Below are 25,222 nucleotides of genomic sequence, written 5' to 3'. Positions count from 1 at the left end.
TTGAAAGTATAGACAATTTTATTATCAATTAATACATAATTTAAGTTAATTGTTATTCAGATAGTTAATCCAAATTATATGGATAAGTTACTTGATGAAGAGTAATTTATTTAGATTGAAAATTTCAACGTAAGAAAAAATTGGTGGCCCTAAAAAGGGCCGTTTGGTTTGATGTGAGTTTAAGCGCTGCTCTTCTCAGTTTTCTTGGGCAAAAGTACTGCTTGTATGTTAGGCAATACACCACCTTGTGCAATGGTAACTCCAGAGAGGAGTTTGTTCAATTCTTCGTCATTACGAATGGCAAGTTGGAGATGGCGAGGAATAATCCTCGTTTTCTTGTTGTCACGGGCAGCATTACCTGCCAATTCGAGAACTTCTGCCGCTAAGTATTCCATGACGGCTGCCAAGTATACTGGAGCTCCAGCACCAACACGTTCAGCATAATTGCCTTTTCGGAGCATTCGATGAATACGACCAACTGGGAACTGAAGTCCAGCCCGCGTTGATCGAGTCTTTGACTTTCCCTTCACTTTACCACCTTTACCACGACCAGACATTTTGATAATAGAATTACGATACTTTTCAGTCAAAGTACTGTGAAACGATACACTGTGAAACGAAAGACTATAATATAATATTTATCGAAATCTACCTCCGAACCAATCATATTTGAGATAGGAACAAACGAAAACAAAACATCATTAACTCGTACAAACATGATGTATCTCCGAACCAATCGCGTTTGCTTTTTTCATTTGCTCAACTATGATTGGTTCGGACATCTGCGCTTGAAACTAATACAGCTGTCTGTGGGTAAAGTTGGTCACACTCCTCAGTTTCTGTTTGAAAGAGTACGTGTATTCTATCATGCCTCCTAAAACAAGTGGTAAAGCTGTCAAAAAGTCTGGCAAAGCCCAGAAGAATATTTCTAAAACTGATAAATCGAAGAAGAAGCGTAAGAGGAAGGAGAGCTACGCTATCTACATTTACAAAGTACTCAAGCAAGTCCATCCTGATACTGGAATTTCTAGTAAAGCAATGAGTATCATGAATAGTTTTGTCAACGATATTTTCGAACGTATCGCCGCTGAGTCATCCAGGTTGGCTCATTACAACAAAAGATCGACGATCACATCACGCGAAATTCAAACAGCTGTTCGACTACTTCTACCTGGTGAGCTAGCTAAACACGCTGTAAGTGAAGGGACAAAAGCTGTTACCAAATACACCAGCTCCAAATAAATTGACCCTAACAATAAACAAACGGCCCTTTTAAGGGCCATCAAATATTCTGCACGTAATAACTTCATTCTAATCCTATAAATTTGATACCTTGAAATGTTGATTGAAAATTCCTACAAATTTGAACTTTGGACAAATATTGTAGACATGTGAACACAGTTATTGTACCATTATGTTATAAATACATTCAGTTTAAGTAATGATAAAATTTATATAGTCGTCTTCAATAATATTAATAATACAACCTAAATGGTAATAAATATAAAATTGGATATCACTATTTATATCTGGTTAAGTCATATATCATTATCAACGTGACAACGATATAATTAGTGTGTTATAACGACAAATAAAATGAGTATTATTGGGTGTATTGATTACTTATAATTGGAATTGTATACATAACATGCTTGATTTTAACAAGAATAATGTTATGGAGTACCATATTTTGATAATCAAATGGAAAGAATGGATTGTTATATTACAAATAAAAATATTTATTAAAGTAGAATAATTGTAATTTAGAGTGTACATTTTAGAAATTCAGTAAAACACAATGTAAAATCAATATTATCAAAGTTATACTTAATAATGGTATATTTATTTTTATATTACTAAGATGAAGAATATAATAAGATAACTTCGAATTTTTATTTTTCTCTTTTAATCTCATTCGTGATTTTAGACTGTTTTGAGTTAGAAGGTTTAATAGGTGTAATTATCTTCGTCATTGATGTATTAAGATAGGAATATAGAATATAAATAATCATTTATACATTTCAAAGTTATAGTGATAAAAATAAAACTTTTAATGAATTTTTCGTTTTTTTGTAAAATAGTTACGGATAATAATAATATTATTTTAGTAGAATCAGACATGCATAGTCAGACATATATCTAACTAATAATCAATTATTTATATCCTCAATACTTTGATACATTAATTAAATTGGTGTAGTATTTAATTGTTATTAGTAGTTAGTATTTAATTTAAATTGTGCTTTCAACTGTTTTATTATTTTACATTTTAGCAATTTTTAATTTTTATACCGAAATGACTTACAATAGAATGGACTTGTATTTAATTAATTCAATAGAATTTGAAGGAGTTCTGTTTGATAATTTAGTGGCCCTGAAAAGGGCCGATTGTTAGATAGGAAAAGCTTATGCTCGTTCTCCTCGAATTCGCCGTGCGAGTTGAATGTCTTTTGGCATGATGGTGACTCTTTTGGCGTGAATAGCACACAGATTTGTATCTTCAAAAAGACCTACAAGATAAGCTTCGCTAGCTTCCTGCAAAGCCATTACTGCTGAACTTTGGAATCTCAAATCAGTTTTGAAATCTTGAGCGATTTCACGAACAAGTCGTTGGAATGGTAGTTTACGAATTAAAAGTTCAGTACTCTTCTGATACCGACGAATCTCACGAAGAGCTACAGTCCCAGGTCGATATCGGTGAGGCTTCTTTACTCCCCCAGTAGCCGGGGCACTCTTACGAGCAGCCTTCGTGGCAAGTTGTTTTCTCGGAGCTTTACCTCCAGTCGATTTCCGAGCAGTTTGTTTAGTACGAGCCATGACTTCGAAAAGTTCTCGTTAATCGTTAGTATAGACGATTTGAAGGAGAGTGTGTCTGTGCTCCAAAAATATCCACTTTTATACTCTTATTTGCTGTATTGTAATTGGTTAATGTTTCTTAGGAAAGGGAAACTAAAATGTGGATGATGATTGGTTGTAAAATAAGAGAAGGGATGACCAACGGAGTATTTATAAGAGCACGTTTCGAAGCAGTTCATTATTCGAAATTTTGTCTATTGTAAAGTACAAATCAAGTTTTATTTAAAATGACTGGTCGCGGTAAGGGAGGAAAAGGATTGGGTAAAGGAGGTGCCAAACGTCATCGTAAAGTGTTACGAGATAACATCCAGGGTATTACGAAGCCAGCTATTCGTCGTTTAGCACGACGTGGTGGAGTCAAGCGGATCTCTGGTCTAATTTATGAAGAAACTCGAGGTGTTTTGAAAGTGTTTCTCGAAAACGTTATCCGTGATGCAGTCACATACACCGAACATGCTAAAAGGAAGACTGTCACGGCTATGGATGTAGTCTATGCCTTGAAGCGTCAGGGACGTACATTGTACGGATTTGGAGGTTAAGTCAGTTACTCCTAACTAAAACCAACGGCCCTTTTCAGGGCCACTAAATATTCAATACGTAAATTCTTTTCATCTTTTAATATACTATCCTTGCTCAATTGTGTACTTATATTGATTTTGAGTATTTGTATTCATTTAAATCATATACTTGTAAACCATAACCTCTAACTGTTATCTTAAACTTTGAGTTTATTGTGTATATTTAAGTATATTAATAAGTGTAGTTAAGTAATTAACTTAGAATTAGAAAATATGTATTAAGAAATTTTATTTTAAGTATTATGGTTATTAGTAAATATATTCAAATAATAAAAGTTGATTGTCTATTGATTTAAATATTAAAAACATGTTTCCATGAACACCAAGACTCCTGAATGTAACAATGATATCAAAATGTGTGGCTATTTCAGACGATCGGATATGACTTTATACAGGTTCTTAATTGTGATTTGTACTGAATCAGCTGTATGAACATTAGGCTATTTTAAATAAACAAATTAAAATCAGATCCTTGATAAGCGTTTATCTAATCAAAATTATGTTTATAGATTTTTTGTTTTATTATATTTGATACATATCTTATAAAAAAAATTTTTATTTCGATTTATCAAATATATTTTTATAGCGAAGTTAAAATAAACTTATTTTTACATCAAAATCGATCTATTTGTCTTAAAAATTAATACATTTCTTAAATAAACGAAAATGGTATTTATCATTACGAAATGGTATTTAGTTTATTAGTTAAAATTGATGATATTGAGAAAGGAATGAATGTTAATTTTAATAAATTCAATATATCGCATTGTTTTTATCAAAAGAATATTGATGATTGGGTATTGGTTTAGGATACTTGGAATTATAGCTTGATTATTTATACGTTAAGAAATATTTGTTTGGCCCTTAAAAGGGCCGTTGGGTATATTTCGTGTGAACACGAAGTTTTCGATACGGTTGACTAATCATATTTATTTTTTGGCAGCTGTTGCTTTCTTGGGTGCTGTTTTGGCTGTTTTTGGTGCTGTTACCTTCTTGGGTTTTGGAGCCTTGGGTTTGGCTGTTGGTGCCTTGGTTGCTTTCTTGGCTTTAGGTGCAGCAGGTGTTTTAGGTTTAACTGCTTTAGGAGCAGCGGTTTTAGTTGTAGTTTTCTTCTCAGCAGGTGTTGTTTTCTTAGCTTCTTTCTTGGGCGTAGTAGGTTTTTTACCAACTTTTTCCTTGGTTTCAGTGGTCTTCTTTGGAGATTTCTTCGGTGCTGCAGGTTTTTTAGCTTTGACTTCTTTCTTTTCTGCGGTCGCTTTAGGTTTAGGTTTAGCAGCTGCAACTTTAGTTACTGCTAGCTTGAAAGATCCATTAGCTCCTTTTCCTTTAACTTGGACGAGTGTTCCATCGGTAACGGCAGCTTTTAAGAATTTCTTGATGAATTGTGAATGCTTTTCAGTGTCAACCTTGTAGGTACTGGCAATGTATTTCTTGATGGCTTGAAGTGATGATCCATTGCGCTCAGCAAGAGTCTTAATGGCTGTTTTAACCATTGAAGCAGTACCGGGATGAGTTTTAGGTTTGGCAGCAGTAGCGCTCTTAGCTTTAGGAGCTGCTGCTTTCTTCGGTGTTGCAGTCTTAGCCGGAGTCTTCTCTTCAGGTGCTGATGTAGCAACGGGTGCTGCAGTCTTCTCAGTCATTTTGCGATAAAATCAAGCTGAACAGTAACGAACAAATAGAACGATAGAATATCCTGGGTCTACGTATAGAATCAAGCGGATAAAGCGCCACAAGTCAGACACTAGTATGCATACCAAAGCGCGGACCATGAAGAGAGTCGGTAGGAATTTTCGACACAAATTTACTAGCAACTGCCATTGAGAGGTATTCATTTGTTACTGTTTTTTTAGTTATAATAAATAAGCAAACGCGTAGATGAGCATTATAAAAGTTAAAAATTGTAGCTAAAAGATTAATGATTCTAATAGAAGAGAAAGATTATTAATTAAAAATAAGGTTATATGTTTTTTAATTATCTATTTAAAAAGGCATTCTTCTTATTATCGTGACTTTCATACTTAAAGTTGTTATAAATAATACAATACTAATGATGTTATTAAAAAAATTATTGAATGATGTAATGAAAAGAACGTTTGATCAATAGAAATACGTAAAAAAGCTTTATATTTATTAAATACATAGAAAATAATTTTATTAGATCAGAAGATGGACACACAATATTTACAGACTTGGCATATTGATGAATTTTTAAAAAATCATTAAAAATGTTGAATAATGATTATTACAGAGATATAAGATGCTTTATTTTATTTTAAGAGAATCATTTGACGATTATCGAGCTAAGTGAGTAATTTTGAAGCTAACAAAGTTACATGTGATGTACATGTACAAACGTGTTATAGCTCACCAGAAATTGAGAAGCTTGAAAACGGACTGCTATACCGACCACTCTTATAAGAAAAAAAAGCAACGATCCTTTATAACATACATCTAATTTTTTGAAAAATATATTCGATAAGTTATATTCAAAATAAATATATATTTCATTGATTTCTGACAAAAGTTTCCTTAAAAAGAAATCATTGTACATATAACAGAAATGATGCCAGCTGCTTCCCGCCAATTTTAAGTAATTTATTATTTGGGCGGGATTTTTTTCCTTTTATCTAATGATAATTTTGTATACCAAAAATTATAAATAATTGTCAAGATAAACAACAAGAAAATATTAAATTGTCAAAAATATTATATCAAAATTATTTTGTCAATAAATTTGTGTCAAACGAATCAAAATAGCGGGAAAAAATGAAGCATAGGAAATAGATGAAATATTTTTGTTGACTATTGTTAAAACAAATTTTTTTTACTTGATCGGTTTTCTTACAAATAGATAATATATGTTTCTTGCTGTACAAGTTTATTTTTCAAAACAGTATTAAAAATGTTTTTATCAAAAACTATTTTCAGCAATTAAAAATAGACTGAAATGAAAGAAAAGATTCTTTCGATGTATGGAATTAATTTTCTTCGCGTGTATGTTAATTGTATTGCACAAAGGACGTTTATTTTTTTTATTTCTGTTAACTTAACTATTACCTAGGTAACCTTTCTTTAGATTATTTAGGATATTATTTGAATAGTGACGATTCAATAAATAGGAGTGATAAATAAAAACAAATATTTTTTATATTAAAATAATTCATTTTTTATATAGTAAGATATACATTAATTATTAACATTGTATTACGTCACACGAAAAAATGCTTTTAAATTGTTGTAGTAAGATTCAAATTACTTTGAGATTCATTAAAAATTGTTCACAGTATCATAATAATATAAATCATACTTAAAGCACTTGATAATATAAATCATATTTGACAAAAACAAGTCTTACAATTTAATGATAAAAAAAACATAGTGACTTTTATAATTAAATGTAGTACATCACACTCACACTTTATATAATAGTTTGCAAATATTATCATGTATTATTCATTTGTTTCTGTACAATTAAGAATTCGTCGGATTATAATGATATTGATATTTTTATGATTTTAAAATGTTCGGCGTGGAAATAGATAGTATTATTAATATTATTATATATGAATTTAATTTCAATCAAGTTAGTTCTTGTATATTTTTAGTTATTTCATCAAATAACATTCTTGCATAATTTTCGTTAATCTTCGATCAGAAATAATATTATTCATTCTTAATATGGCAACATATAAATATTTATCGATCTACATTCTATATTTTTACAAACAAATATTTAAAAGCTTGATAATAGTTTTATTCTACAAAAAATTGATAATACTTAAAGAGTTAAAAATTCTTTGTAACTTCTTATTACATCAGATGCTTTGGAAAACAGCACCAAGTTTAATATTTTTTTGTTTTTAGTTTTACATTTTATCTTAACTTTTCAACTATTCTAACAGTTTACAACAAGAAGCGTTTATAAATTTCACGAACTTTCATTTTTACTGTGCAAAAGCGAACTTAAACTGGCCATTAAATTGTAAATAATCCGTTTGTTTAGTTATTAAAATTACCATCACAATAATATTAAAAAAAAATAAAGAAAATTTTGCAACTGAACTATAAATATCAGTACATGATCTCGAAGATCTCTCGACAATTGGAAAAAAATCTAATTTATTCACTTTAAAATACACATTTATAAACAAACTATTTTGTTGTTTTTTTTTTATTTATGTGATTGTTAAAGTTACTTAGATTAACGGCTGTCAATATCAATCATTAACTTTTTTTTCATTCCTAAAAATTCATGTGGTTGTCACGCATAAGTGTTGTTATTTGTTTCATCAGTAGTAATAACTATGCTTTCTTGGAGATCTAATTCTCGAACTATCTCAGCCCATTTTTTATTATCAGCAAGTACCCTGAAAAAGAGGAAAAAATATTAATACACAAATGGATAAATATTTTGAAAAAGTATTCTTTATTAGAATTAAATTTTTCATAATAAATGCTTTAATATTTACTTTCTTGTGTTGTCACTAACAACACTGTCAGGTGCTCCGTATACTGGAGGGTTTGCATAAGGATCATATCCTAGGATAGAAAGCATTGGAGCTATATCAGGCATGTCTCTGACCACATCTTCTGGAATGTGCCCTACCCACTTTGTTAAGGCTTCCAAATTTATCGGCTTTATTACTTGATCAGATGATCTTTCTACTCTGAAAATGATCGTTAAAAATTATTTTACCATTTGTTTACTATAATAAATATTTTCATCTTACTTTCTTTCTTTAATTTTCTCTTTAATCAATAAGTTTAAAAGGATCTTACTTCGAAAGTGGTACACCACCAGGTTTGTTGATGTATTCTTCATGATGAAGAACTGATTCATTCCAAGGAACATCAAGAAAATTAAGGATTTTTTTCATCCAATCTCGAGGGTGCAGCACAAGTTGTTCGTAAGGTACCATTAGACATCGTTTTGATCCCACTTCTTTACATTGCTCATGCATCAACGAGATTGCGAGATTCCACCGTGAAAGACATTGTCTGTATGACGAAAGATCAAACCCTGTTATCGTTACCTGAAATTCAAATATTTTAAATTAGATGAAAAAATATTATTCATGATTTACATCAAAGGATTTCTTAGTTAAGATCTTTTACAAATCAGCAATCAAATAATATTTGAGTTTTTTTTTTATCAATTAGATGATGAAAATTCACAAATGCAAATGGATGAAATAAGGTTAATGTTATTAGATTAAAGTAAAAGTGATTGAGGGAACTGATCGATTGAGGTAAATTACCTTACCTATTAATAAATAGATTGATGCATTAATAAATTGATCTTTGTGTTAATAGTCGGATGGTAAAGTGATAAGTGATAATCAATTAAAGTAATGAGATTAAATTTCTTAGAGGATCTTCAAACATTTTTGAATGGATAAATTGTTAATTTACCTTCCTTGATATGATTGAATGAACAGTTGCTCGGCCGTCCCTGATCATAAAGAGAAATTTAGCGTTTGGAAAGAGCTCAAGCATGTAAGAGCCCATCTTCAAAGTCAAAGGATCTTTATTGCATAATCTCGGTGCTGGTTCTCCATGTCTTGCAATTACTTCAAGACAGAATGCTGCAATCGCACTATCTATTACCTGTGAAAATCATCAAACGAGGTTAGTAGTTGTGAGAATAATAATAAACTATTAAATTTAAACTTTTAGATGCTTCATTTGTTATTTAAATTACTTACTTCTTTGGTGATGCCTGCTTCAGCAAGTCGTAAACTTTCACGGTGTGATTTTAGCCAGTGCGAACGCATTTGTAGTATTCGAGGTATAATTCGTGTTTCCTGACCACACCTACCACAACAATTCATCTTCGTTAGTTTTACAATGTAACATTTTTTATTAAATTATTTTAAAACGAATATTTTTGAAATAATAACTTTAAACTTGTAAAAAGAGAATTTTTATTAACTATTGTTTAAGAGTTATTTGTCTCTATTAATGAATTTATTTGAAAAGCTTTCTGTTTTATTCTTACCTAACGTCTGGATGAGCATCTAACATAGCTCGCATTAAAGTGGTGCCTGATCTGGGTACTCCACCGATGAATATTAATGGCATATTTCTGTCATACGTATATGCTTTTTTGTCCTGTTCACCAACGACATATTTCTGAAATGAATAAATTAATTAAAAACTCGTCTAAATTTAAATATCTCATCACAGCTTTACTACTATTGCAATTTTTTTCTATAACTACTACACCGTATTGTAGCGTAATACAAATTGAATTTACACATGAATTTAAATATAAAAATAAAAATTATTAGTTCGAAGTAGAAATAAAATTTTGTGTTCAAATAAAACATCTACAATTTTGTTGAAATTTTATCATTATACCTTAATAAAAAATAGTTGAACAAAGAAAAATATTATATCGAGTGTATTTTGAAATTTATTCACTTAGATATTACTGCTAAATTTGATTTCACATACTACTGTGTACTACAAATAGGTATTAATCTATTAAGCTATATGGAAATTTCCCTTTATAATTACATTATCCCGTAAATAATATTCTGTGATGTATGATTTCAGTCCTGAGAGAAATTAAAACACTAACAAGAGTTGAAACAAAAATTCATTATACCAAATACACATACTGATTTAATTATCCGTTTCGAAATTTCTTTTGATTATTCACCGATTTAATTACATTTCAATTTAAGCTCTATTTAAATTTATCGAATGAACAACTACATGAATAAAAAAAAGTTATTTACTGAATGGAAATTACTTCTAATAAAAGTACTTCAAAGTAAAAAGTTTAGGCTTTGAAATTCTTTCAGGCATGATTTGATTATTTAACTTTTTATTAGTTAATTGGGTTTTCGAATAACATATCTTATATCATTCTAAAACTCTAGATTTTTTAATGAAAATTCAAAGATGAAGATATCTAGTTCTTAAACTTTCATTTACTTACACTGCAAATCCAAATACATTTTTGTTACACATCTAAGTGTATAAAAAATGACGGCGTTTATTTGATTAAAATTGTAGTCACTTCTAATGCGTTTCTGAATGTGTAAAAGAGTACCACAATGCTAATTAAATGGGTGACGTCATATTTAACACATTTAGATGTGTAACAAGAATGCACTTGGATTTACAGTGTACTACTGATACATTTATACTTTTCACTGTATATTCTCTTAGGTTTTTACCGTTTTCTCACTACATCTTTATTTACCTACTGGAAAGACCACTCTCTCGATGTGACCTTCCAGGTTTAGTTGTGTCGGCAGCCAACTTACACCCTAACCCAAATTATATCACGTTTTCAAAAGGACATAGGGAAACTGTCAGTCGAAACAACTACGTCGATATAGCCGGCCCTTTTAGTAAGACTTTCCACTCATCAGTAATTTTTTTCTTAGTTCGAGATTTGAGGTTTAATATGCTCACACTTTGACCACTCTGGCGATTTTATTTTCTAATAATAATCAACAGATAAACTGTTTATTTAAATAAAAACTTTTAATATAAGAAATAGTTATGGTAATAGACTAAGTAAGGATTGTCTAGAACTCAGCCGGGTTATCTTTGGATAAAAAAATCAAACTGTTATTGAGAAGTTGATCAATGGAGTTAATCGTAATACGAGTGACAATTCAGCCATCTCTTCTTTGTAAATACTAAAGGCGCTTTGAAAAAGATTGGAATAAAAATCATTTTTACCAAATCAATAGAGTTATCGTGATGAAAAACAAAAAGATGCTGTTGTCATAACAGATCGCAGATCTGTCTTTGGGAAAGTTTAAATTTCCCAACTAGAAAAAGCTGTTGAAAATATATCTTTCTAAAGATGTCTATGTCTATATACTATTTAATAATCTTATAGTTGTCTTATTGACATCCAAAAAGATGTCTATTTCTGTGTAAAACTTTGTTCAAATAATGTCTTAAATGATATCCAAAATGATGTCCAAAAGAAAGCCAAAGAGTTCTTTGGACATTTTTTAGAGATCATTCTATTTATCTAAAAATTAATCTCTATCGATATCTTATTGATGAATTTTTGAAAAATTAACTGTTAACTTCAAAAATTTTTTTTTTTAGTTGGGTTCGATTGTATCTTTAGAACAACACATGAGAAAAATTCTGTTCAATAGCCTACGTGAATATCTGCTTTATGAATTTATCCCACATCTAATGAGCCGGCTTTTTTTACTAATAATTTTTAATATTAATACTCAAGCAGCAGCAATTTGACAATTTTTCTAATCGTACTCCTAATCGAACTTGTCTTACATCCATGTACATCCACTGAAGATAGGATAAAGATTAGAAAAAGTGTTAAATTACTGCTGACCTGCAGACCTGCAAGTATGTACATATGTGCATGCGTGAGTGCGTATATCATCGTTCTCGATATCTCGAGAACCACTGAAAATATCGACTCTGGACAAATTTCATTTTAGAGATAAGACAATGAAGAACAAATTCGATCTAGCCGTTTTTTTTAATAGCGAAAAGAGTGTAAAATAAGTTGAGTAAAAAAGACATTTAAAATAGATTCTACTTTTTAGATGATTAACATTATTAATAATTGAGGTCAATATAATATGGTTGTTAATAACTTCATATGACTTTAAAAAATTATGTATTATTTATAACGAATTTAATTTGTTATAAACAATCAAAAATCGTTTTAATTTATTGAATAATCATTTTTATGATAACATTCGATAAATATCTATGAAATATTGTTATAAATAATTGTATGCGATTAAACAATTGTATATTGTTTATAAAAATAGTGATTTTTTATAAACAAAAAAACTAAAAAATGTCAAAATTACAGATTTCAATTAATGAGAATTTCGTCGTCAAGGTACAAAATCCAGACCTATTTTTAAAGTTAATTTCGAAATTTATACAAAAGTAACAAGCTCCAAAAAATTAATTAACTTTGTCAGAATAGTAGTCCAATAGTAAATAGTATTCCACTTTTTATTCACTAGAGGAATTAATGTAGTGGATATGAAAATCAATGTAAATGTTTACTACATAAATCAACGTTACAAAAATTATTAAAACGACTTTCAAGAAAGATTTTTTATTATAAATAAAACTTCTGTTTTTTTTTGTCGTAGCAACATGACAAATCGTGTTAAAGTAAAAGGACAGTGTTTAATACTTGCAACAGAACAGTTATATTACTACGGCAAAATAGCTTTGTTGTGACAACATGACACCGTCCTGTTGTAGATGAAATTTCCTTTTTATGTAGAGTATCATGTAGGATTTTCGAATAATCCGGAGACAAAATATAGATTTTCTTATTTTTGGTTTAGCGTTGAACGAAAATTGGTCGTATCTTTGTATCTAATTAGGAACTCTTAAAGCGTAAATCAGTAAAAATCACTGTGAATATTGAAAATATATCTGCCATTACGCAAACGGATAAAATTATGAAACAATTACATAATTTGTATTAATGGAAGTTAATCTAGTTATAAAGAAAAATTTACAATAAATTCTAATTATGCGGCAATATTTTAGAATTTTAGTTCTTGAACAAAATTGAATAATTATTTTTCATATAATTAAATGGGTTTTATTATTTTTAATTAGCCCATTAATATTTTGTTAAAAGTTGTGTTGCATAAAAGCTTTTTGATTACTCAGTAATCTGTGGATTTATGAATAATTATTAATTCTTTCTATTATCACATTAGACTAGAAATTTTAGTATTAATTATGATAAATTATAGCTCTATTATTAATTACAGTTGATGTACAATCTAGCGTAAAGTTCGAAGACATACCTATTAATAACTCGAGCAAATTTTATATCTTGCGGGCTATAATGATTATTAATTTCCCCTGACAAACATGAAACTTGAGAAGAGTCATTTATATTCTGCACCTAGTTTGTTCTTAATTTAAATGAATCTTTTACTTTTCTTTTACCTTTGACTTGATATATGTGTGATCTCTTTGACTTTTGCTTTGTTTCAAGTTAATTCTGTATCATCTATTCAATTTTGTGTTTGCACTTATCCACCATTCAACTCAACATGAATTCATACTATTTAATACATGTCTGACTGAAATAAATTTTTATCACTTCTGTTTGTTTTCATCTTCAAAATGTTGGAAGATTGTCAGTATTTGACGTAACGGTCGAGACTTGAGGATATTTGATAAGCGAGTTCAGATACCATGGAGCAGATTCAGCTATGACCTCAGGCGATATGACAAATCTCAGTGTCGTGGGCAAACGTGCAATGTAATCCGAGACTTAGTCAAACTAATGCATCAAATTGTCTTTTCTTTTGAGTCTGTTTTTTTCTTTAGAAAATTCAAAGCTTGAGAATTCTTGAAAGTTAAGAAATTTCGAAAGATAGAGAGAAGAATCTCAAAGAGGAGATGAGTGATCTAATAGACAAAAGGCAGAAACAACTTTAGCAGTTCTATTCAATTAATTGAGTAAATAGTTTGAAAAGAAGATATAAAGAAATTTCATTTTTTATGACCTATTTGAGCTTTTTTGGCGAAGATTTCATTAAGATTTGATAAGTTGACTTAAGCCCTTATTAAAATTTACTAAGCAAAGAAAGTTTCTTTAATTTTCTTAAATTCTTTTACTTGAACGAATCATTTAAAATTAAAATTGAAAAAAAAATCATATAATTTTGTAACCTTGAATGATTTCTGTAAATGTATTCTATCACTATAAATCGAGGTATGTTGCAGTGTATCAATTCATAAGTTCACTACTGAATTATTCAAACGTTTCAACTTTCAACCAAACCTGTACGAAGTCGTATTACTTTTTGTTTCCAATATTTTGTTTATTCATGAAATTAGATTGTAAAAGTTTTTACAAAAGAATAATAAACATATAAAAAAAGTTTGGAGTAACAGATCAAAGAATGAAAAAAATAAATGTACATTAAATAGTGATTTTTTTTTAAATATTTCAATATAACCTCATTTTTTCTATGCCAGATCTTTTTTTACAATTTGATTAATTTACTCGAGTTACGTAAGTTATTCAGAAGTCATTCCAACACTCAAAACTCAATTCAACTCATGTATCATATTTTTCTTTTAATACTTGTTCAACTCTCTTTTGACTGAGAAATATTCACGTGTCAAAGTTTTTAGAAACTAAAACTTGGAAATGACAAATCAAAAGTTATCAGATTGTGACGTTATTTATTTGATTTATTCTTTGAGTGAAATAAAAAAGAGTTGAAGAGAAGCTTAATATAGAAATGGAAGAACATTAACTATTGCACATTTAATAGAATAATTCAGAAGCAGTTAAAATTTGAAATGTCACATAGATTCTTGTAATCTCCATATCAAGCTCGCTACGATTCATTTTATCGCCACCTACGTGCTGGTTTACAACTCTCTATATACACGATAAGACGATGGTGTTTAAAACGTTAATCATCTAGTGAATCGATTTTATTCTGTGCGAAGTCTAGTATTCCTTGACTCGAGAAAGAGATCGTATATAAACATCACAAAGTATAGTATGTTGATATAGTAAAAAAATTCTTATTAAATTTACCGGATTACTAGTGACATTCAATATAAAGTTGGAATATTAAAAAATATCGATAATGTTACATGAAAAATTGAAATTTATCATATTGATCTATAAAAGAATTTTTTTTTTATTATAATTTTGTTGAAAATAAATTTATATTTTTTAGGTAAATTCTTTATTCGATAACAAAATAAAGATGACAAATTATTAAAGCACTTTTATTCAAGTATTTGAGAAGTTTACAACTTTTTTTCATTAAAATATGAGGTTATAAGTATGCTTATTTTTACCAACTTAAAACAGAAGCATATTTTTTTGTAGTAGCTTAGCATTTTATAACCATTTCATGCTAGCTCTGTGGTCTTACTTTAAAAGGTAATATTTGAACTTTCAGTCGACTTTTCGTAGAATCTATCAAAGATTAACATGTGCTTTTGGGAATGAGAAATTCATGACTGATTGATCTTGATGTCATGGTGATCAATTTTTTTAGATTACCGAGAAAAAATAATTTGTTAAAGAATTTCATTTAAATTACAGAAAATGTTTTATTTTTATCTAGATTGAAAGAATAAAATAATGGTTCCAAGCATATAGTGATAAAAATTTAATTGTTTAACTATTTTTTTAATTTTATTATTTCAACAATATTCTGTTCTTTTCACACAATGTAATGACCAAAAAATTTTTAGTGACATTCTATTTCAAAACGGTTTTATTCCAGAGTTACAAAAAGGCTTGAGAATGTATAGCAATCAACATTTTTCACAATTAAATAAATTATAGTCATTCTTTCATATATTTCTTTTGTTTTATTTCCTTCTTCTTTCCTTTTTTTTCTAACTTGACATGGTAATATTTTTTTTTAATTTAATTGCTACTCGTCTGTGGTAGAAACCGTGCGGAAAATGTAATGAGCAAATTTATTCCGCTGAGTATAAAAAAATCAGACTTGAGTTTCTTTTTTTCGGTTTCTTTTCTTACTTTACCAAGAATTTTTTTCTCTATTGAACTTTATCAAGAACTCGAAATTTTTTTTCCGTATTTCTTCAAAATCCACTGTGTACTTATGTTCTCACAGCCTAATTTTTAGTAGCTAACAGATTTGAAAAAAAGAATTGAAAAATATTGAAAAATAAACGTTAAAAGGAATTTGATGTAACGAGAGGTGTCAAAGTGAGTACGTCTGGAATTTTATCTCGTTCAGTCCCAGCATTCCAACGTCAGTTCTTTGATCATGATAACGTTGTTACTGCTTCGTTTACGCTTAAAAAACTTTTTGATATTTTTTCATTCTATATTTTTTACATACTTTTAATAAACACATCCCTAGTATCAAAGGAAAAAGTTATCAGAAATTTAAGATAAAAAAGATTTGATTGCAAAACAAAAAAAAAAAAAAAATTTGATGTTATTTAGAAACATATACACTGAAAAAAATTTACAGTTGTAGGAGCTATTTAAAGTATTGTTACAGGTGAATCGCCTTTAGAACAATAATGACTAGCTATAAGGGTTATTTACTTTGCTAAAGGGTGATTCGTTACGTCACACGCTCATAACCTCATCGTTGATAATGAAATTAAAATATTAACGTCATTTGATTAAAATACTATTCATTATTATAAACATATTCACTGTTAAAATTGTAAAATATGATTGATTCAATTGCTAAATGATACTAAAAAAACAATATTTAAGAAAGTTGCGAAAACTACCTTTCCAAAATAACTATTTTAGATAACGTCAATCAACTATCTGAGTAGTTCATACCCTAGTAGCCAGACCTGATGTCAGAATTTTCGTCAGATTTACATCCGTCTGCTTCCTTTCTACGTCAAATTGCTATAAATTTCTGACGAACATCTTACGTCTGTCTGCTTCAGAACAACGGCAGATACATATGTAAATGACAAACTTAAGTCATATACGTACTCTCGTAAACTAAATCAGTAAAAAATACTGTGAATATTAATTGATTCGTAGTAGTTTTCATTGATTTAGTTTAAGAAAGTAAGTGTGCCGTCAGTCTTACGTTGATTTGGCTACTAGGGATACAGGAGACATAAAAAATGTGATTTTTACACCAAGACTGTTCTAGTTACTTTCTAAAAATGAAACAATGAATATTCACTATTTGCAGTGATAATAATAGCACTAATTCAACCAGTGATGGTTATATAACTGAAAATTAGTGAATATAAACTGTTTTGCAGTAATTTTAACTGATTCATTTTTAGAGAGTAAACTGGAACGTTATTTTTATATTTTAAATAAAGATTAGGTTACATGTTAAAGTGTGTGTAAAATGTGTTTATTATACTATATCTCTCACAAATTATATACATTAAATGTTTTATCTGGCTGTGGATAATTGATTGTGACATTTTTTATTTTAATGATATTCTGTTAAATTTAAAAAGATTAATAGAAAACTGAAAGCTTGATAATGAGGCTGTCAAGAGTCAGGCCAAATTATCTCTTGACACCTGATTAACACTTTGAGTAGCATAAAATTGTAATTAAGAATAGAAGGATAAAGTTTTAAAGATGATAAAAAAACAGGTGTGAAATCACCGCATCAAAACCTTACTACGAGTGACTTTCCAATTAAGTTTCCGTCAATTTAATTTTGCTCAATAGCAAACTACTTTAATTATTGAATCATTAGAATTTCAAACAAAAGAGATCATTTGATTAATAATCGTATAAGATTAAATTAATTAAAAGATCTACATCTTTTTGTACTTATTTTAATTAAAATTTAATTATATAATATATTATGTAACGTGGACTTATTTGTTAATTCAAATTAGATTCTTAGGCATCCGTTTTTGGTAATGAAATTGAATATTTTTGAATTCATAAAACGCGGATGTAATAATTTTAAGTAATCACCAAAATATTTATTATATTCATAAAATTCAATTTATTTTTTCATAAGTACGATAAAGATAATTACAGATCAATTAATAGGAGGCAGTATTTATTTGTTAAAATAAATGACTAACTTTTTTTATTATGACTTTTGTGTAGTGCTTATGTTTTATTGTGAAAATACACTCACGTAAACTTCAATTTTTCTTCCGGTTTAGAGGGAGTGAAAATCCATTGTTCTGTCTTGTATAAAATGACAAAATTCTTTTGTGCGCCTAAGCTCTTAATAATGTTAATAATTGAGTTGACGTCGATGTTCGAGCAAACAGTTTTTCCCATACTTGAAAAATCCAACATTCTTTTTCACTATTAATACGTTTTCTGTCCTAAGCTTACGTTTGACTCCCACTTTTGAATCTTTGTACCTCAAAACTAAATGTAAAAGCGAACTTTACAGTAGGGCGAGTCAGTTAATAGCCTGTCTTTTTATTCCTTGCCAAAGAGACGCATATAACACAGCACAGTACCCACTTCTACTGAGTTTCAAAGTGCCACTTGCACTCTTCTAACCAACTCTAGCCCTCTTTTTTATCCCTCATGTTAAGTTTGCAAGGGCGACGAATAAAACTCGGTACCAAGAAAAAATTCCTTTCAACTTTTTTACCTACTTCTGCTTGAAAAATTATTCCTTAAAAATACGATAAGGAGAAATTTTCTAGGTGATGAAGGAAATAAGCGAAAAAATATATAAAAGTTGACGTCAAAAAATCTGTCGCGTCATTAACTCTCGATTGAAAGAAACTTTCGAGATTTAGCGGAATTAAGGTGAATGTTACAAGAAATAGCAATGAAAGCGACGGAGAAATGAGGTAATTCTGAGTAATGGTCTAGGGAATACTCTAGAAAAATTGTAAGAAAAAGGAGCGGAGAGTTGAAATTATAGAAAATAATTCTTTTGAGAATTTATTAAGTTGTACTATTTTCATATTTCAAATCCTTTTTTTTAATAATCAAATTCAAGATTTATCTAATTAATTAATATCAAAGGAAAGAATTCATCTAATAATATAGTTTTCTGCTGGAAAGCATAATTAATCCTAGAGACTACTTAGTGAAAGATAATTTACTAAATTCCATTTGCTCAATAGTTTCGTAGTAAAGCAAACATTGTCTTACTTTATAGCTGATATTGAAATTGATCTATTCAAAGTATAAATATTATTTATAATGATCAGAATAAGCTAGAATTATGTTAAAAATATATATTAAATTCGCTCATTCATTTGGATGAGTTATACAGTAAAGCAGTTAGAGTTTAACTTAAAAGAAGAATTTTACATAATTTAATAAAAAATAATATTATCATTAAGTTTTTACCGAGGATAATGATATTCCTTGTTAATTATAAGGTTTTCCAACATTCTATTATTGAATTAATTTCATGACGATGAAACTGAATTCTCAAGAGTAGAGAGATTCGATGAAAAAAAAATAATACCCACTAGCAATCAGTATAGTAATAAGAAATACATCAAAATAATTTTTTTTCTGATTGTAAACAAAAAATAAAAAGTGCACATATTGGAACACAGAAATACAAATATTTCTATCCAATAGTGAATTTTAAGTATTGATTCAAAACATTACTCGTTGTCTACGTCTTTGTATACATTGAAAGTTTATTGATTGGTTTTACAAACATTACATTTATTCAATACATGATAGTTAATTATTTTAATAAAATAATTATTAACCGAACAAACTTGTCAGGATTGTTTTAATTATTGAAAATTACTCTAGATTTCAAATTTACTATGTTTCATTAAATAAAACTTTACTTTATAAAATATAAAAATATTTCCAAATTGTTGGAGAAATATTGAATTGATTTTTTTTTTAAAGTTCTTGGAGACTAAAAATGATATAAGAACTCAGTTGATAGAGAGGAATCAATAAAGTTATTTTCAAACACTTGGCAGTAGTAAAATAAAGTTTAGGTCATCCTTGAAACTGAATCTCATAACAGTACTTACAAAGATAATAAAAACTGTCAATTGTTTAGTAATATTATCGAAGCATGTTATTTTAAATAAAAGAATAATAATGACAATTTTTTTTTTGAATAGTATGGTAGATATAAAAAATTTTCTGTGTAAATAAGGTCATATTAATTTTTTTTATAATTCATCATATTGATTTTGATTTTGCTTACAAGAATATTTCTATGTATTTTCTGCATAAATATGATTTTCTTGAACTTTTTGATCTGAAATGATATGTTACAATGATATCACTTTACATTTTACAAAGTCTATTCTCTCTGTGTATATATAGAAGAAGACGGGATGTTGAAATAGATGGGCGATCGATCGGAATAACGACTGACCCTCCAAGTAAGAGATGGCCAGCAATTCTTTGAAAACTACCCAATTCAGAGACCTTTGCAGCTCGACAGATAAAAATGGCAAGTACTATTGCCAATGTAAAAGCTTTGTATATTATCCCAGACTTTATTGCCGATTTATGAAAGTTGGCAAAATGTTATTCCTCTATATTCATCCGATATTACTACTTTTCTAACAAATTGTCCTATAAATGTACTTATGCAAATATTCCCCTTCATTGTAATTGAAAAATCAATGTCAACAATTGCTTTGCAATAAATCTGTAGTATTCCAATGTAGTAGTGAAAAACAATTCAATATCTTTGCCAGCATTATCATTGATATATGCATGTATATGAACTTTATTGTTGAATGCTTTTTGTTAATTAATGGAGTAACGAATTTTAAAATTAAATGGAATTACTGAAACTTTTTCTGACGAATTAAACGACATTAAAATATTACCGTGAATAACAATTTTACAAATAGTTATCGCTTTTTTTATTCTTTCAACAAATATAAATAAAATATTTTTCTTATAGTATTATTTTATTAATGTTATTGTTGACATAAATTTTACTGTGAATGTGAAAAGTTATCCTTAATGATATTTGAATTAAAGTAATTTACGAAAAATAGATCTGTTTTAGTTATCATTTTTGCATGTAGGTTCATATTAAGGATTACTTGTATAATATTGCAGTTCTTAAAGAGATCAATATTAACAACTTTGAAATGAATACAATTGATATTATTCAGCTGGAGTTATTATTACCCGACTTAAAGTAGATCTAATCATTAAATTATTATTTAAGAAATAACTTTTACTCCAATTTTGTAATTTTAGTTTAAAAAATGAATAAAAATACAAGTGATGAGACAAAGAATTTTGTTATTTTTTTACTTACTTCTTTAGCTACCATGAGTGAAGTTGGTTGATCTTTATGATTACCACATATGATTCCAAGCTCATAAAGTACAAAGAGAAAAATAAAGGCGCAGAAACAGAGAACAGGGCCCTTACGAGCCCCTCGGGTCAGCAATAGTGACATAACGTAACTCTTCACAGGACCACGCCTCCAGATACTTTTGGTGCCACAAGATTATCGTGGTTCAATTTAATCTACCGTTCATTCTAGCTCATCGCACCTGAAACCATAATTAATATCTAATTACTTTTAATTGTAATTTATTGGTCACTTTTGAGCAATTAAATTTTTCTTTTTCAGTATTATTCTTTCAAGTAATTGTAGATGTTCCGCAGTAAATATTACTTTTCCAACCATTGGGTTCCACTCTAATAATTTTTTTTCAAGTATCAATATCAAGTTTAATGATAGTCCATTTATTTCTGCCTTTCTACTATCACTTTTTATTATAGATTACCGTTTGTGATTATTATGAATTAGATTAAATTACGAAAAATTATAAAAGTCTATTTGGATTTTTTTCTCAAATTCTTCAATAGTAAAAAACAATTTTTTTCTTCTACTAATGTATTTATTAATATTACATTAATTTCAGAATAATTTCTCTCATGTCATAAACTTTCAATATAATATAATCCAACATAATATTTATGAACGTGTAACATTATTATTAAGAACAGCTTTTTGTAAATTTATTGATGCATATAATACATGTTTTCTGGTTTTTTTAAATAATAAATTATCACATTATTTTTTAGCTATTGAAGCAAAACAATATTAATATTATACCATTTTCAATATTAATCAACGTTAAATTAATTAATATTTGCACGATTATTTAAATGAATCATTAACTGCATTGTCAATATTTCAATATGAAATTCTATCAATAATTCATTTTTATTTATATTTTTACAGTACATATTAATTCAATCTTCGAAGTTCATACTTTTGAATATAACCCGAGATTAAATTGACTTTATGGTACTTGTGAACTGTAATATCTTGAAGATTATGCATTTTTTAGAATGTGAAATATGTTACAGAATTTTTAAGACGTAAAAGTGGTTGGAGTCCACACAATTCCCAATATGCATGGCGAATTAAAAAGCTCCTACTTTTAATAATCCATTTAATAATTTTATGATGGTAATGATGATAGAATTATGATATTTTATATTATGCATATTAAGATGGTGGTAATAGCAATAAAAAATTTGATTAGCATTCTCACAATGAACTTTATTGATTATTCTTCTTAAACTAAATAAATTTTTTATTGTTCTAATGAAAAGGAAAGTTATTCAGGAAGTATAAAGTATGTACATACAGTTAATGTATTAGAAAAAAAATACATCTTTCAACCCGTCAAAGAAACCTAAGAGCCCCCAGGGTCTTCAGTGATTCAAATCTCATGCAAATTGCGCGTGAACTCGTTGCTCGTTCAAATATAACTACCGGTATACTAACGCCCGTGACACTGTGCATATAGTTTTGCCACCCAGTTATAATACCGCCGACGGTTTTACGACTGGTAACCTCGTAAATTCGAGATTATTGTCACGCATGCTACCTAAAATGGAGAAATATGTTCTCTAAATTTGTTAGATTCTCTTGTATGATGTTTTTTCACCTCTCTGGCTTCTTTCTAAGCACCATTTAATTTATTTTTCTTCATAAACTTGACGTTTATTATAAACATCTTCATATTTCCTCTAGATTTTTATTATAAAAAATAAGTCTACAAATAAAAATGAAAACAGGAAGTAAAGTTTTGTTGTTGAATTCTCTTAAACTTAATAATTAATATGGCTAATATAACTTCATAGTAGCAATCAATTATTGATGGATTTTCTTTATATCTTATAATGAAAAATAAATAACAATTCTACGGAGAAATTTTACTTTTTTAATATAATAATTTAATGGGGATACTTTTTTTTATGATATTAACAATGAAAATAACTTTTTCTGTAAGATGAAATATCTAACTTCATTTTCACATACTATACACGTAATATTTTTATTGGAAAAATTTTTTTTACAAATCAATAATGTTTAGAATTTTTTGTTACAATTCAAACTTCACTTCAAATTTTCTGTTTTTCGATATCTTTCTATTTTTATTAGAACAATCGTACCATAAACTGAAAAAAAAAATTCCTATGAGGTAAAATGAATCACGAGTAGAAAAATCATGATAAATTTTTTACCCCTGAAATAATTCTAAAATGCAAAGTTTCTGCTTTCAATCTTGATTGAAAGTATCGAGTTTTAGTATTTCTTTTTCAGAAGATGCAGAGAAGAAAAGAGAAAAAAATATCCAAGAAATTTTTAGTTTTTTTTTTCTCGGTGCAACTTTGCAGGACATTGAAACCTAAAAAAACCTCTTTAAGAAGATAGTATAGTCTTTCAAACTTCTCGTTCGAAAATTTATTTAATTAATTTCTTTTTAAGTTTACAATGAAATATTAAATTAATTAAAAATCTCATTCTTTTTTCTTCAATTAATTGAAACCTTAATATAAAATATTCATTAGAAATTGTAAAATAACTAAATGAAGACAACAAATTGTTTTTCTATTTCTTTCAACAGTGTCGAATATTTTTTCGACGTAAAAATGATAAAAATAATGTTGTAAATGGTAAATTGGTAAATTTATCATAGTTGGTAGAGCATTTCTAGAATACAAATCATACATTGGTGACATTAGTTGATATAAATCCTAAATCCGTATCAGAATATTGCAAATGTCTGAGTAAACTGTAAACGATAGATCAGTTTATGTGGAGAGAGCTGACTGTTCCTATATTACTACTCGGCACTTCAGCTAAAATACGTTGGCGTTGATAAACTGCTACTGTGATTGGTATGTACTGTGATTTAAGATGTGGGTAGTCAGAACAACTTATTTAAGCCTCTATTACAAAACAAAGCTAAATCCACACGTAGGCAAGGAATAATAAAAGTGAATTGAAAAGAAAAAACAATTGGATTGAAATTTTTATGTGAATGTTATTGAATTACTGACATTGTTAAATTGTCGTAAATGGCATACAAAATGAGCTGACCAGTAAAACATACCTTGCGATAGCTATCCAATTTACCTAGTTTACTTGATCATTATTCTATTATTTTCATAATTGATTAATTCGTATTTCCCTTTGGTTGTTTGAATTTTCATCCTCCTACATAACCCCTTTACTCTATATAAGTATATTCTGCTGTATTAGCTTTTATATACAATAGTGAAGGTTTGTGGATTATTAACTTGCAGCCAAAGCTCACTCTGGTTACGTAGAAGGGAGTTGTCAGAGTGGTTTCGTGGTTATAGAAACTAAATGTACTGACATTTAACCCTTAATCAAAAGCCACAATCAAACTGCCGACTAGATCTAATTAATTCAATCAGTTAAAAATCAGAAAATTGTCAAACAGTCCAAGAAATAAGATTTTAACTATTTTTCAATCAATTAAATCAAGTACTAAATACAGTACTTTTCATCAATCAAACTTTGAAACAATTTTAAATATCAATATTAATTAACAATTAAAAATAAAAATTATTTTTTTTATAGAATGGTTGCTATACCGTAGACATAATATCCAAATAATTTTTCACGCAAATCTCATCAACTATAATTAATTAATAATATTTCTCATATAAAATTCATGAAACATAATTATCATACAGTATTGTTTGTTGTTAACAAAAAAAACAACAATCAAGGCAGATCCATAATAAAACTAATTTCTAGTTGGGATACTAACACCAATGTCTTCTTCATACGTAGAGAAAAATATTGTATTACTGTAACAAATCATAAAGGTCATGTTTGCAACAGCCATGATTTCTGTTGAATCTACGAATAAAATCTGCAGATAAAATAAATTGAGTCTGTGATGACAACAGTAAAACAGGGGGCTACAATAACAGCCAAACCTGCAGAGAAAAACTTGTTGGATATTTGTTGAGATAAGATAAAATATAACTCGTATAAAAGTTTACAATAATTATAAATTTAAGATAAAAATAATTCAATCATTAATTATTTTGTTTTTTT

At 28.3% G+C, this 25,222-nt stretch overlaps 6 protein-coding genes across 9 annotated transcripts in view; 2 read left to right on the top strand and 4 right to left on the bottom strand.

The window, feature by feature from the left end:
• Positions 1-144: 144 nt before the first annotated feature.
• On the bottom strand, positions 145-600 carry LOC118073579 (histone H2A-like). The gene has a single exon (XM_035094158.1). The coding sequence runs from the start codon at positions 555-557 to the stop codon at positions 180-182; it is 378 nt and encodes a 125-aa protein (XP_034950049.1). The 5' UTR covers positions 558-600; the 3' UTR covers positions 145-179.
• Positions 601-835: 235 nt separating this feature from the next.
• On the top strand, positions 836-1,289 carry LOC118073714 (histone H2B). The gene has a single exon (XM_035094382.1). The coding sequence runs from the start codon at positions 868-870 to the stop codon at positions 1,240-1,242; it is 375 nt and encodes a 124-aa protein (XP_034950273.1). The 5' UTR covers positions 836-867; the 3' UTR covers positions 1,243-1,289.
• A 1,080-nt stretch (positions 1,290-2,369) lies between these two features.
• Positions 2,370-2,858, bottom strand: LOC118073680 (histone H3). Its single transcript, XM_035094338.1, has one exon. The coding sequence runs from the start codon at positions 2,815-2,817 to the stop codon at positions 2,407-2,409; it is 411 nt and encodes a 136-aa protein (XP_034950229.1). The 5' UTR covers positions 2,818-2,858; the 3' UTR covers positions 2,370-2,406.
• Positions 2,859-3,049: 191 nt separating this feature from the next.
• Positions 3,050-3,438, top strand: LOC118073604 (histone H4). Its single transcript, XM_035094216.1, has one exon. The coding sequence runs from the start codon at positions 3,084-3,086 to the stop codon at positions 3,393-3,395; it is 312 nt and encodes a 103-aa protein (XP_034950107.1). The 5' UTR covers positions 3,050-3,083; the 3' UTR covers positions 3,396-3,438.
• Positions 3,439-4,290: 852 nt separating this feature from the next.
• On the bottom strand, positions 4,291-5,171 carry LOC118073601 (histone H1-like). The gene has a single exon (XM_035094212.1). The coding sequence runs from the start codon at positions 5,072-5,074 to the stop codon at positions 4,364-4,366; it is 711 nt and encodes a 236-aa protein (XP_034950103.1). The 5' UTR covers positions 5,075-5,171; the 3' UTR covers positions 4,291-4,363.
• Positions 5,172-6,575: 1,404 nt separating this feature from the next.
• Positions 6,576-25,222, bottom strand: part of Tpst (tyrosylprotein sulfotransferase) — a 154,517-nt gene continuing 135,870 nt past the window's right edge. For 3 of the 4 annotated variants that reach the window (XM_035094207.1, XM_035094208.1, XM_035094210.1), the window contains 7 exons: positions 21,137-21,377; positions 9,433-9,566; positions 9,140-9,248; positions 8,847-9,041; positions 8,214-8,467; positions 7,904-8,101; positions 6,576-7,801 (listed from right to left, as the gene is read on the bottom strand). In XM_035094207.1, coding sequence (XP_034950098.1) covers positions 7,696-7,801; positions 7,904-8,101; positions 8,214-8,467; positions 8,847-9,041; positions 9,140-9,248; positions 9,433-9,566; positions 21,137-21,280 — 1,140 coding nt within the window. In that variant the 5' untranslated portion in view covers positions 21,281-21,377 and the 3' untranslated portion in view covers positions 6,576-7,695. Of the gene's footprint in view, positions 7,802-7,903; positions 8,102-8,213; positions 8,468-8,846; positions 9,042-9,139; positions 9,249-9,432; positions 9,567-21,136; positions 21,378-22,487; positions 22,603-25,222 lie in introns of those variants that run through there. The other variant, XM_035094209.1, reaches the window with a different exon arrangement.

Source organism: Chelonus insularis, unplaced genomic scaffold (assembly GCF_013357705.1).
Source record: "Chelonus insularis isolate UGA/USDA-ARS -01 unplaced genomic scaffold, ASM1335770v1 scaffold_362_pilon, whole genome shotgun sequence".
Lineage (NCBI taxonomy): Eukaryota > Metazoa > Arthropoda > Insecta > Hymenoptera > Braconidae > Chelonus > Chelonus insularis.
Note: the sequence above shows the minus strand (reverse complement) of the source record. Positions and strands in the feature narration are given on the sequence as shown.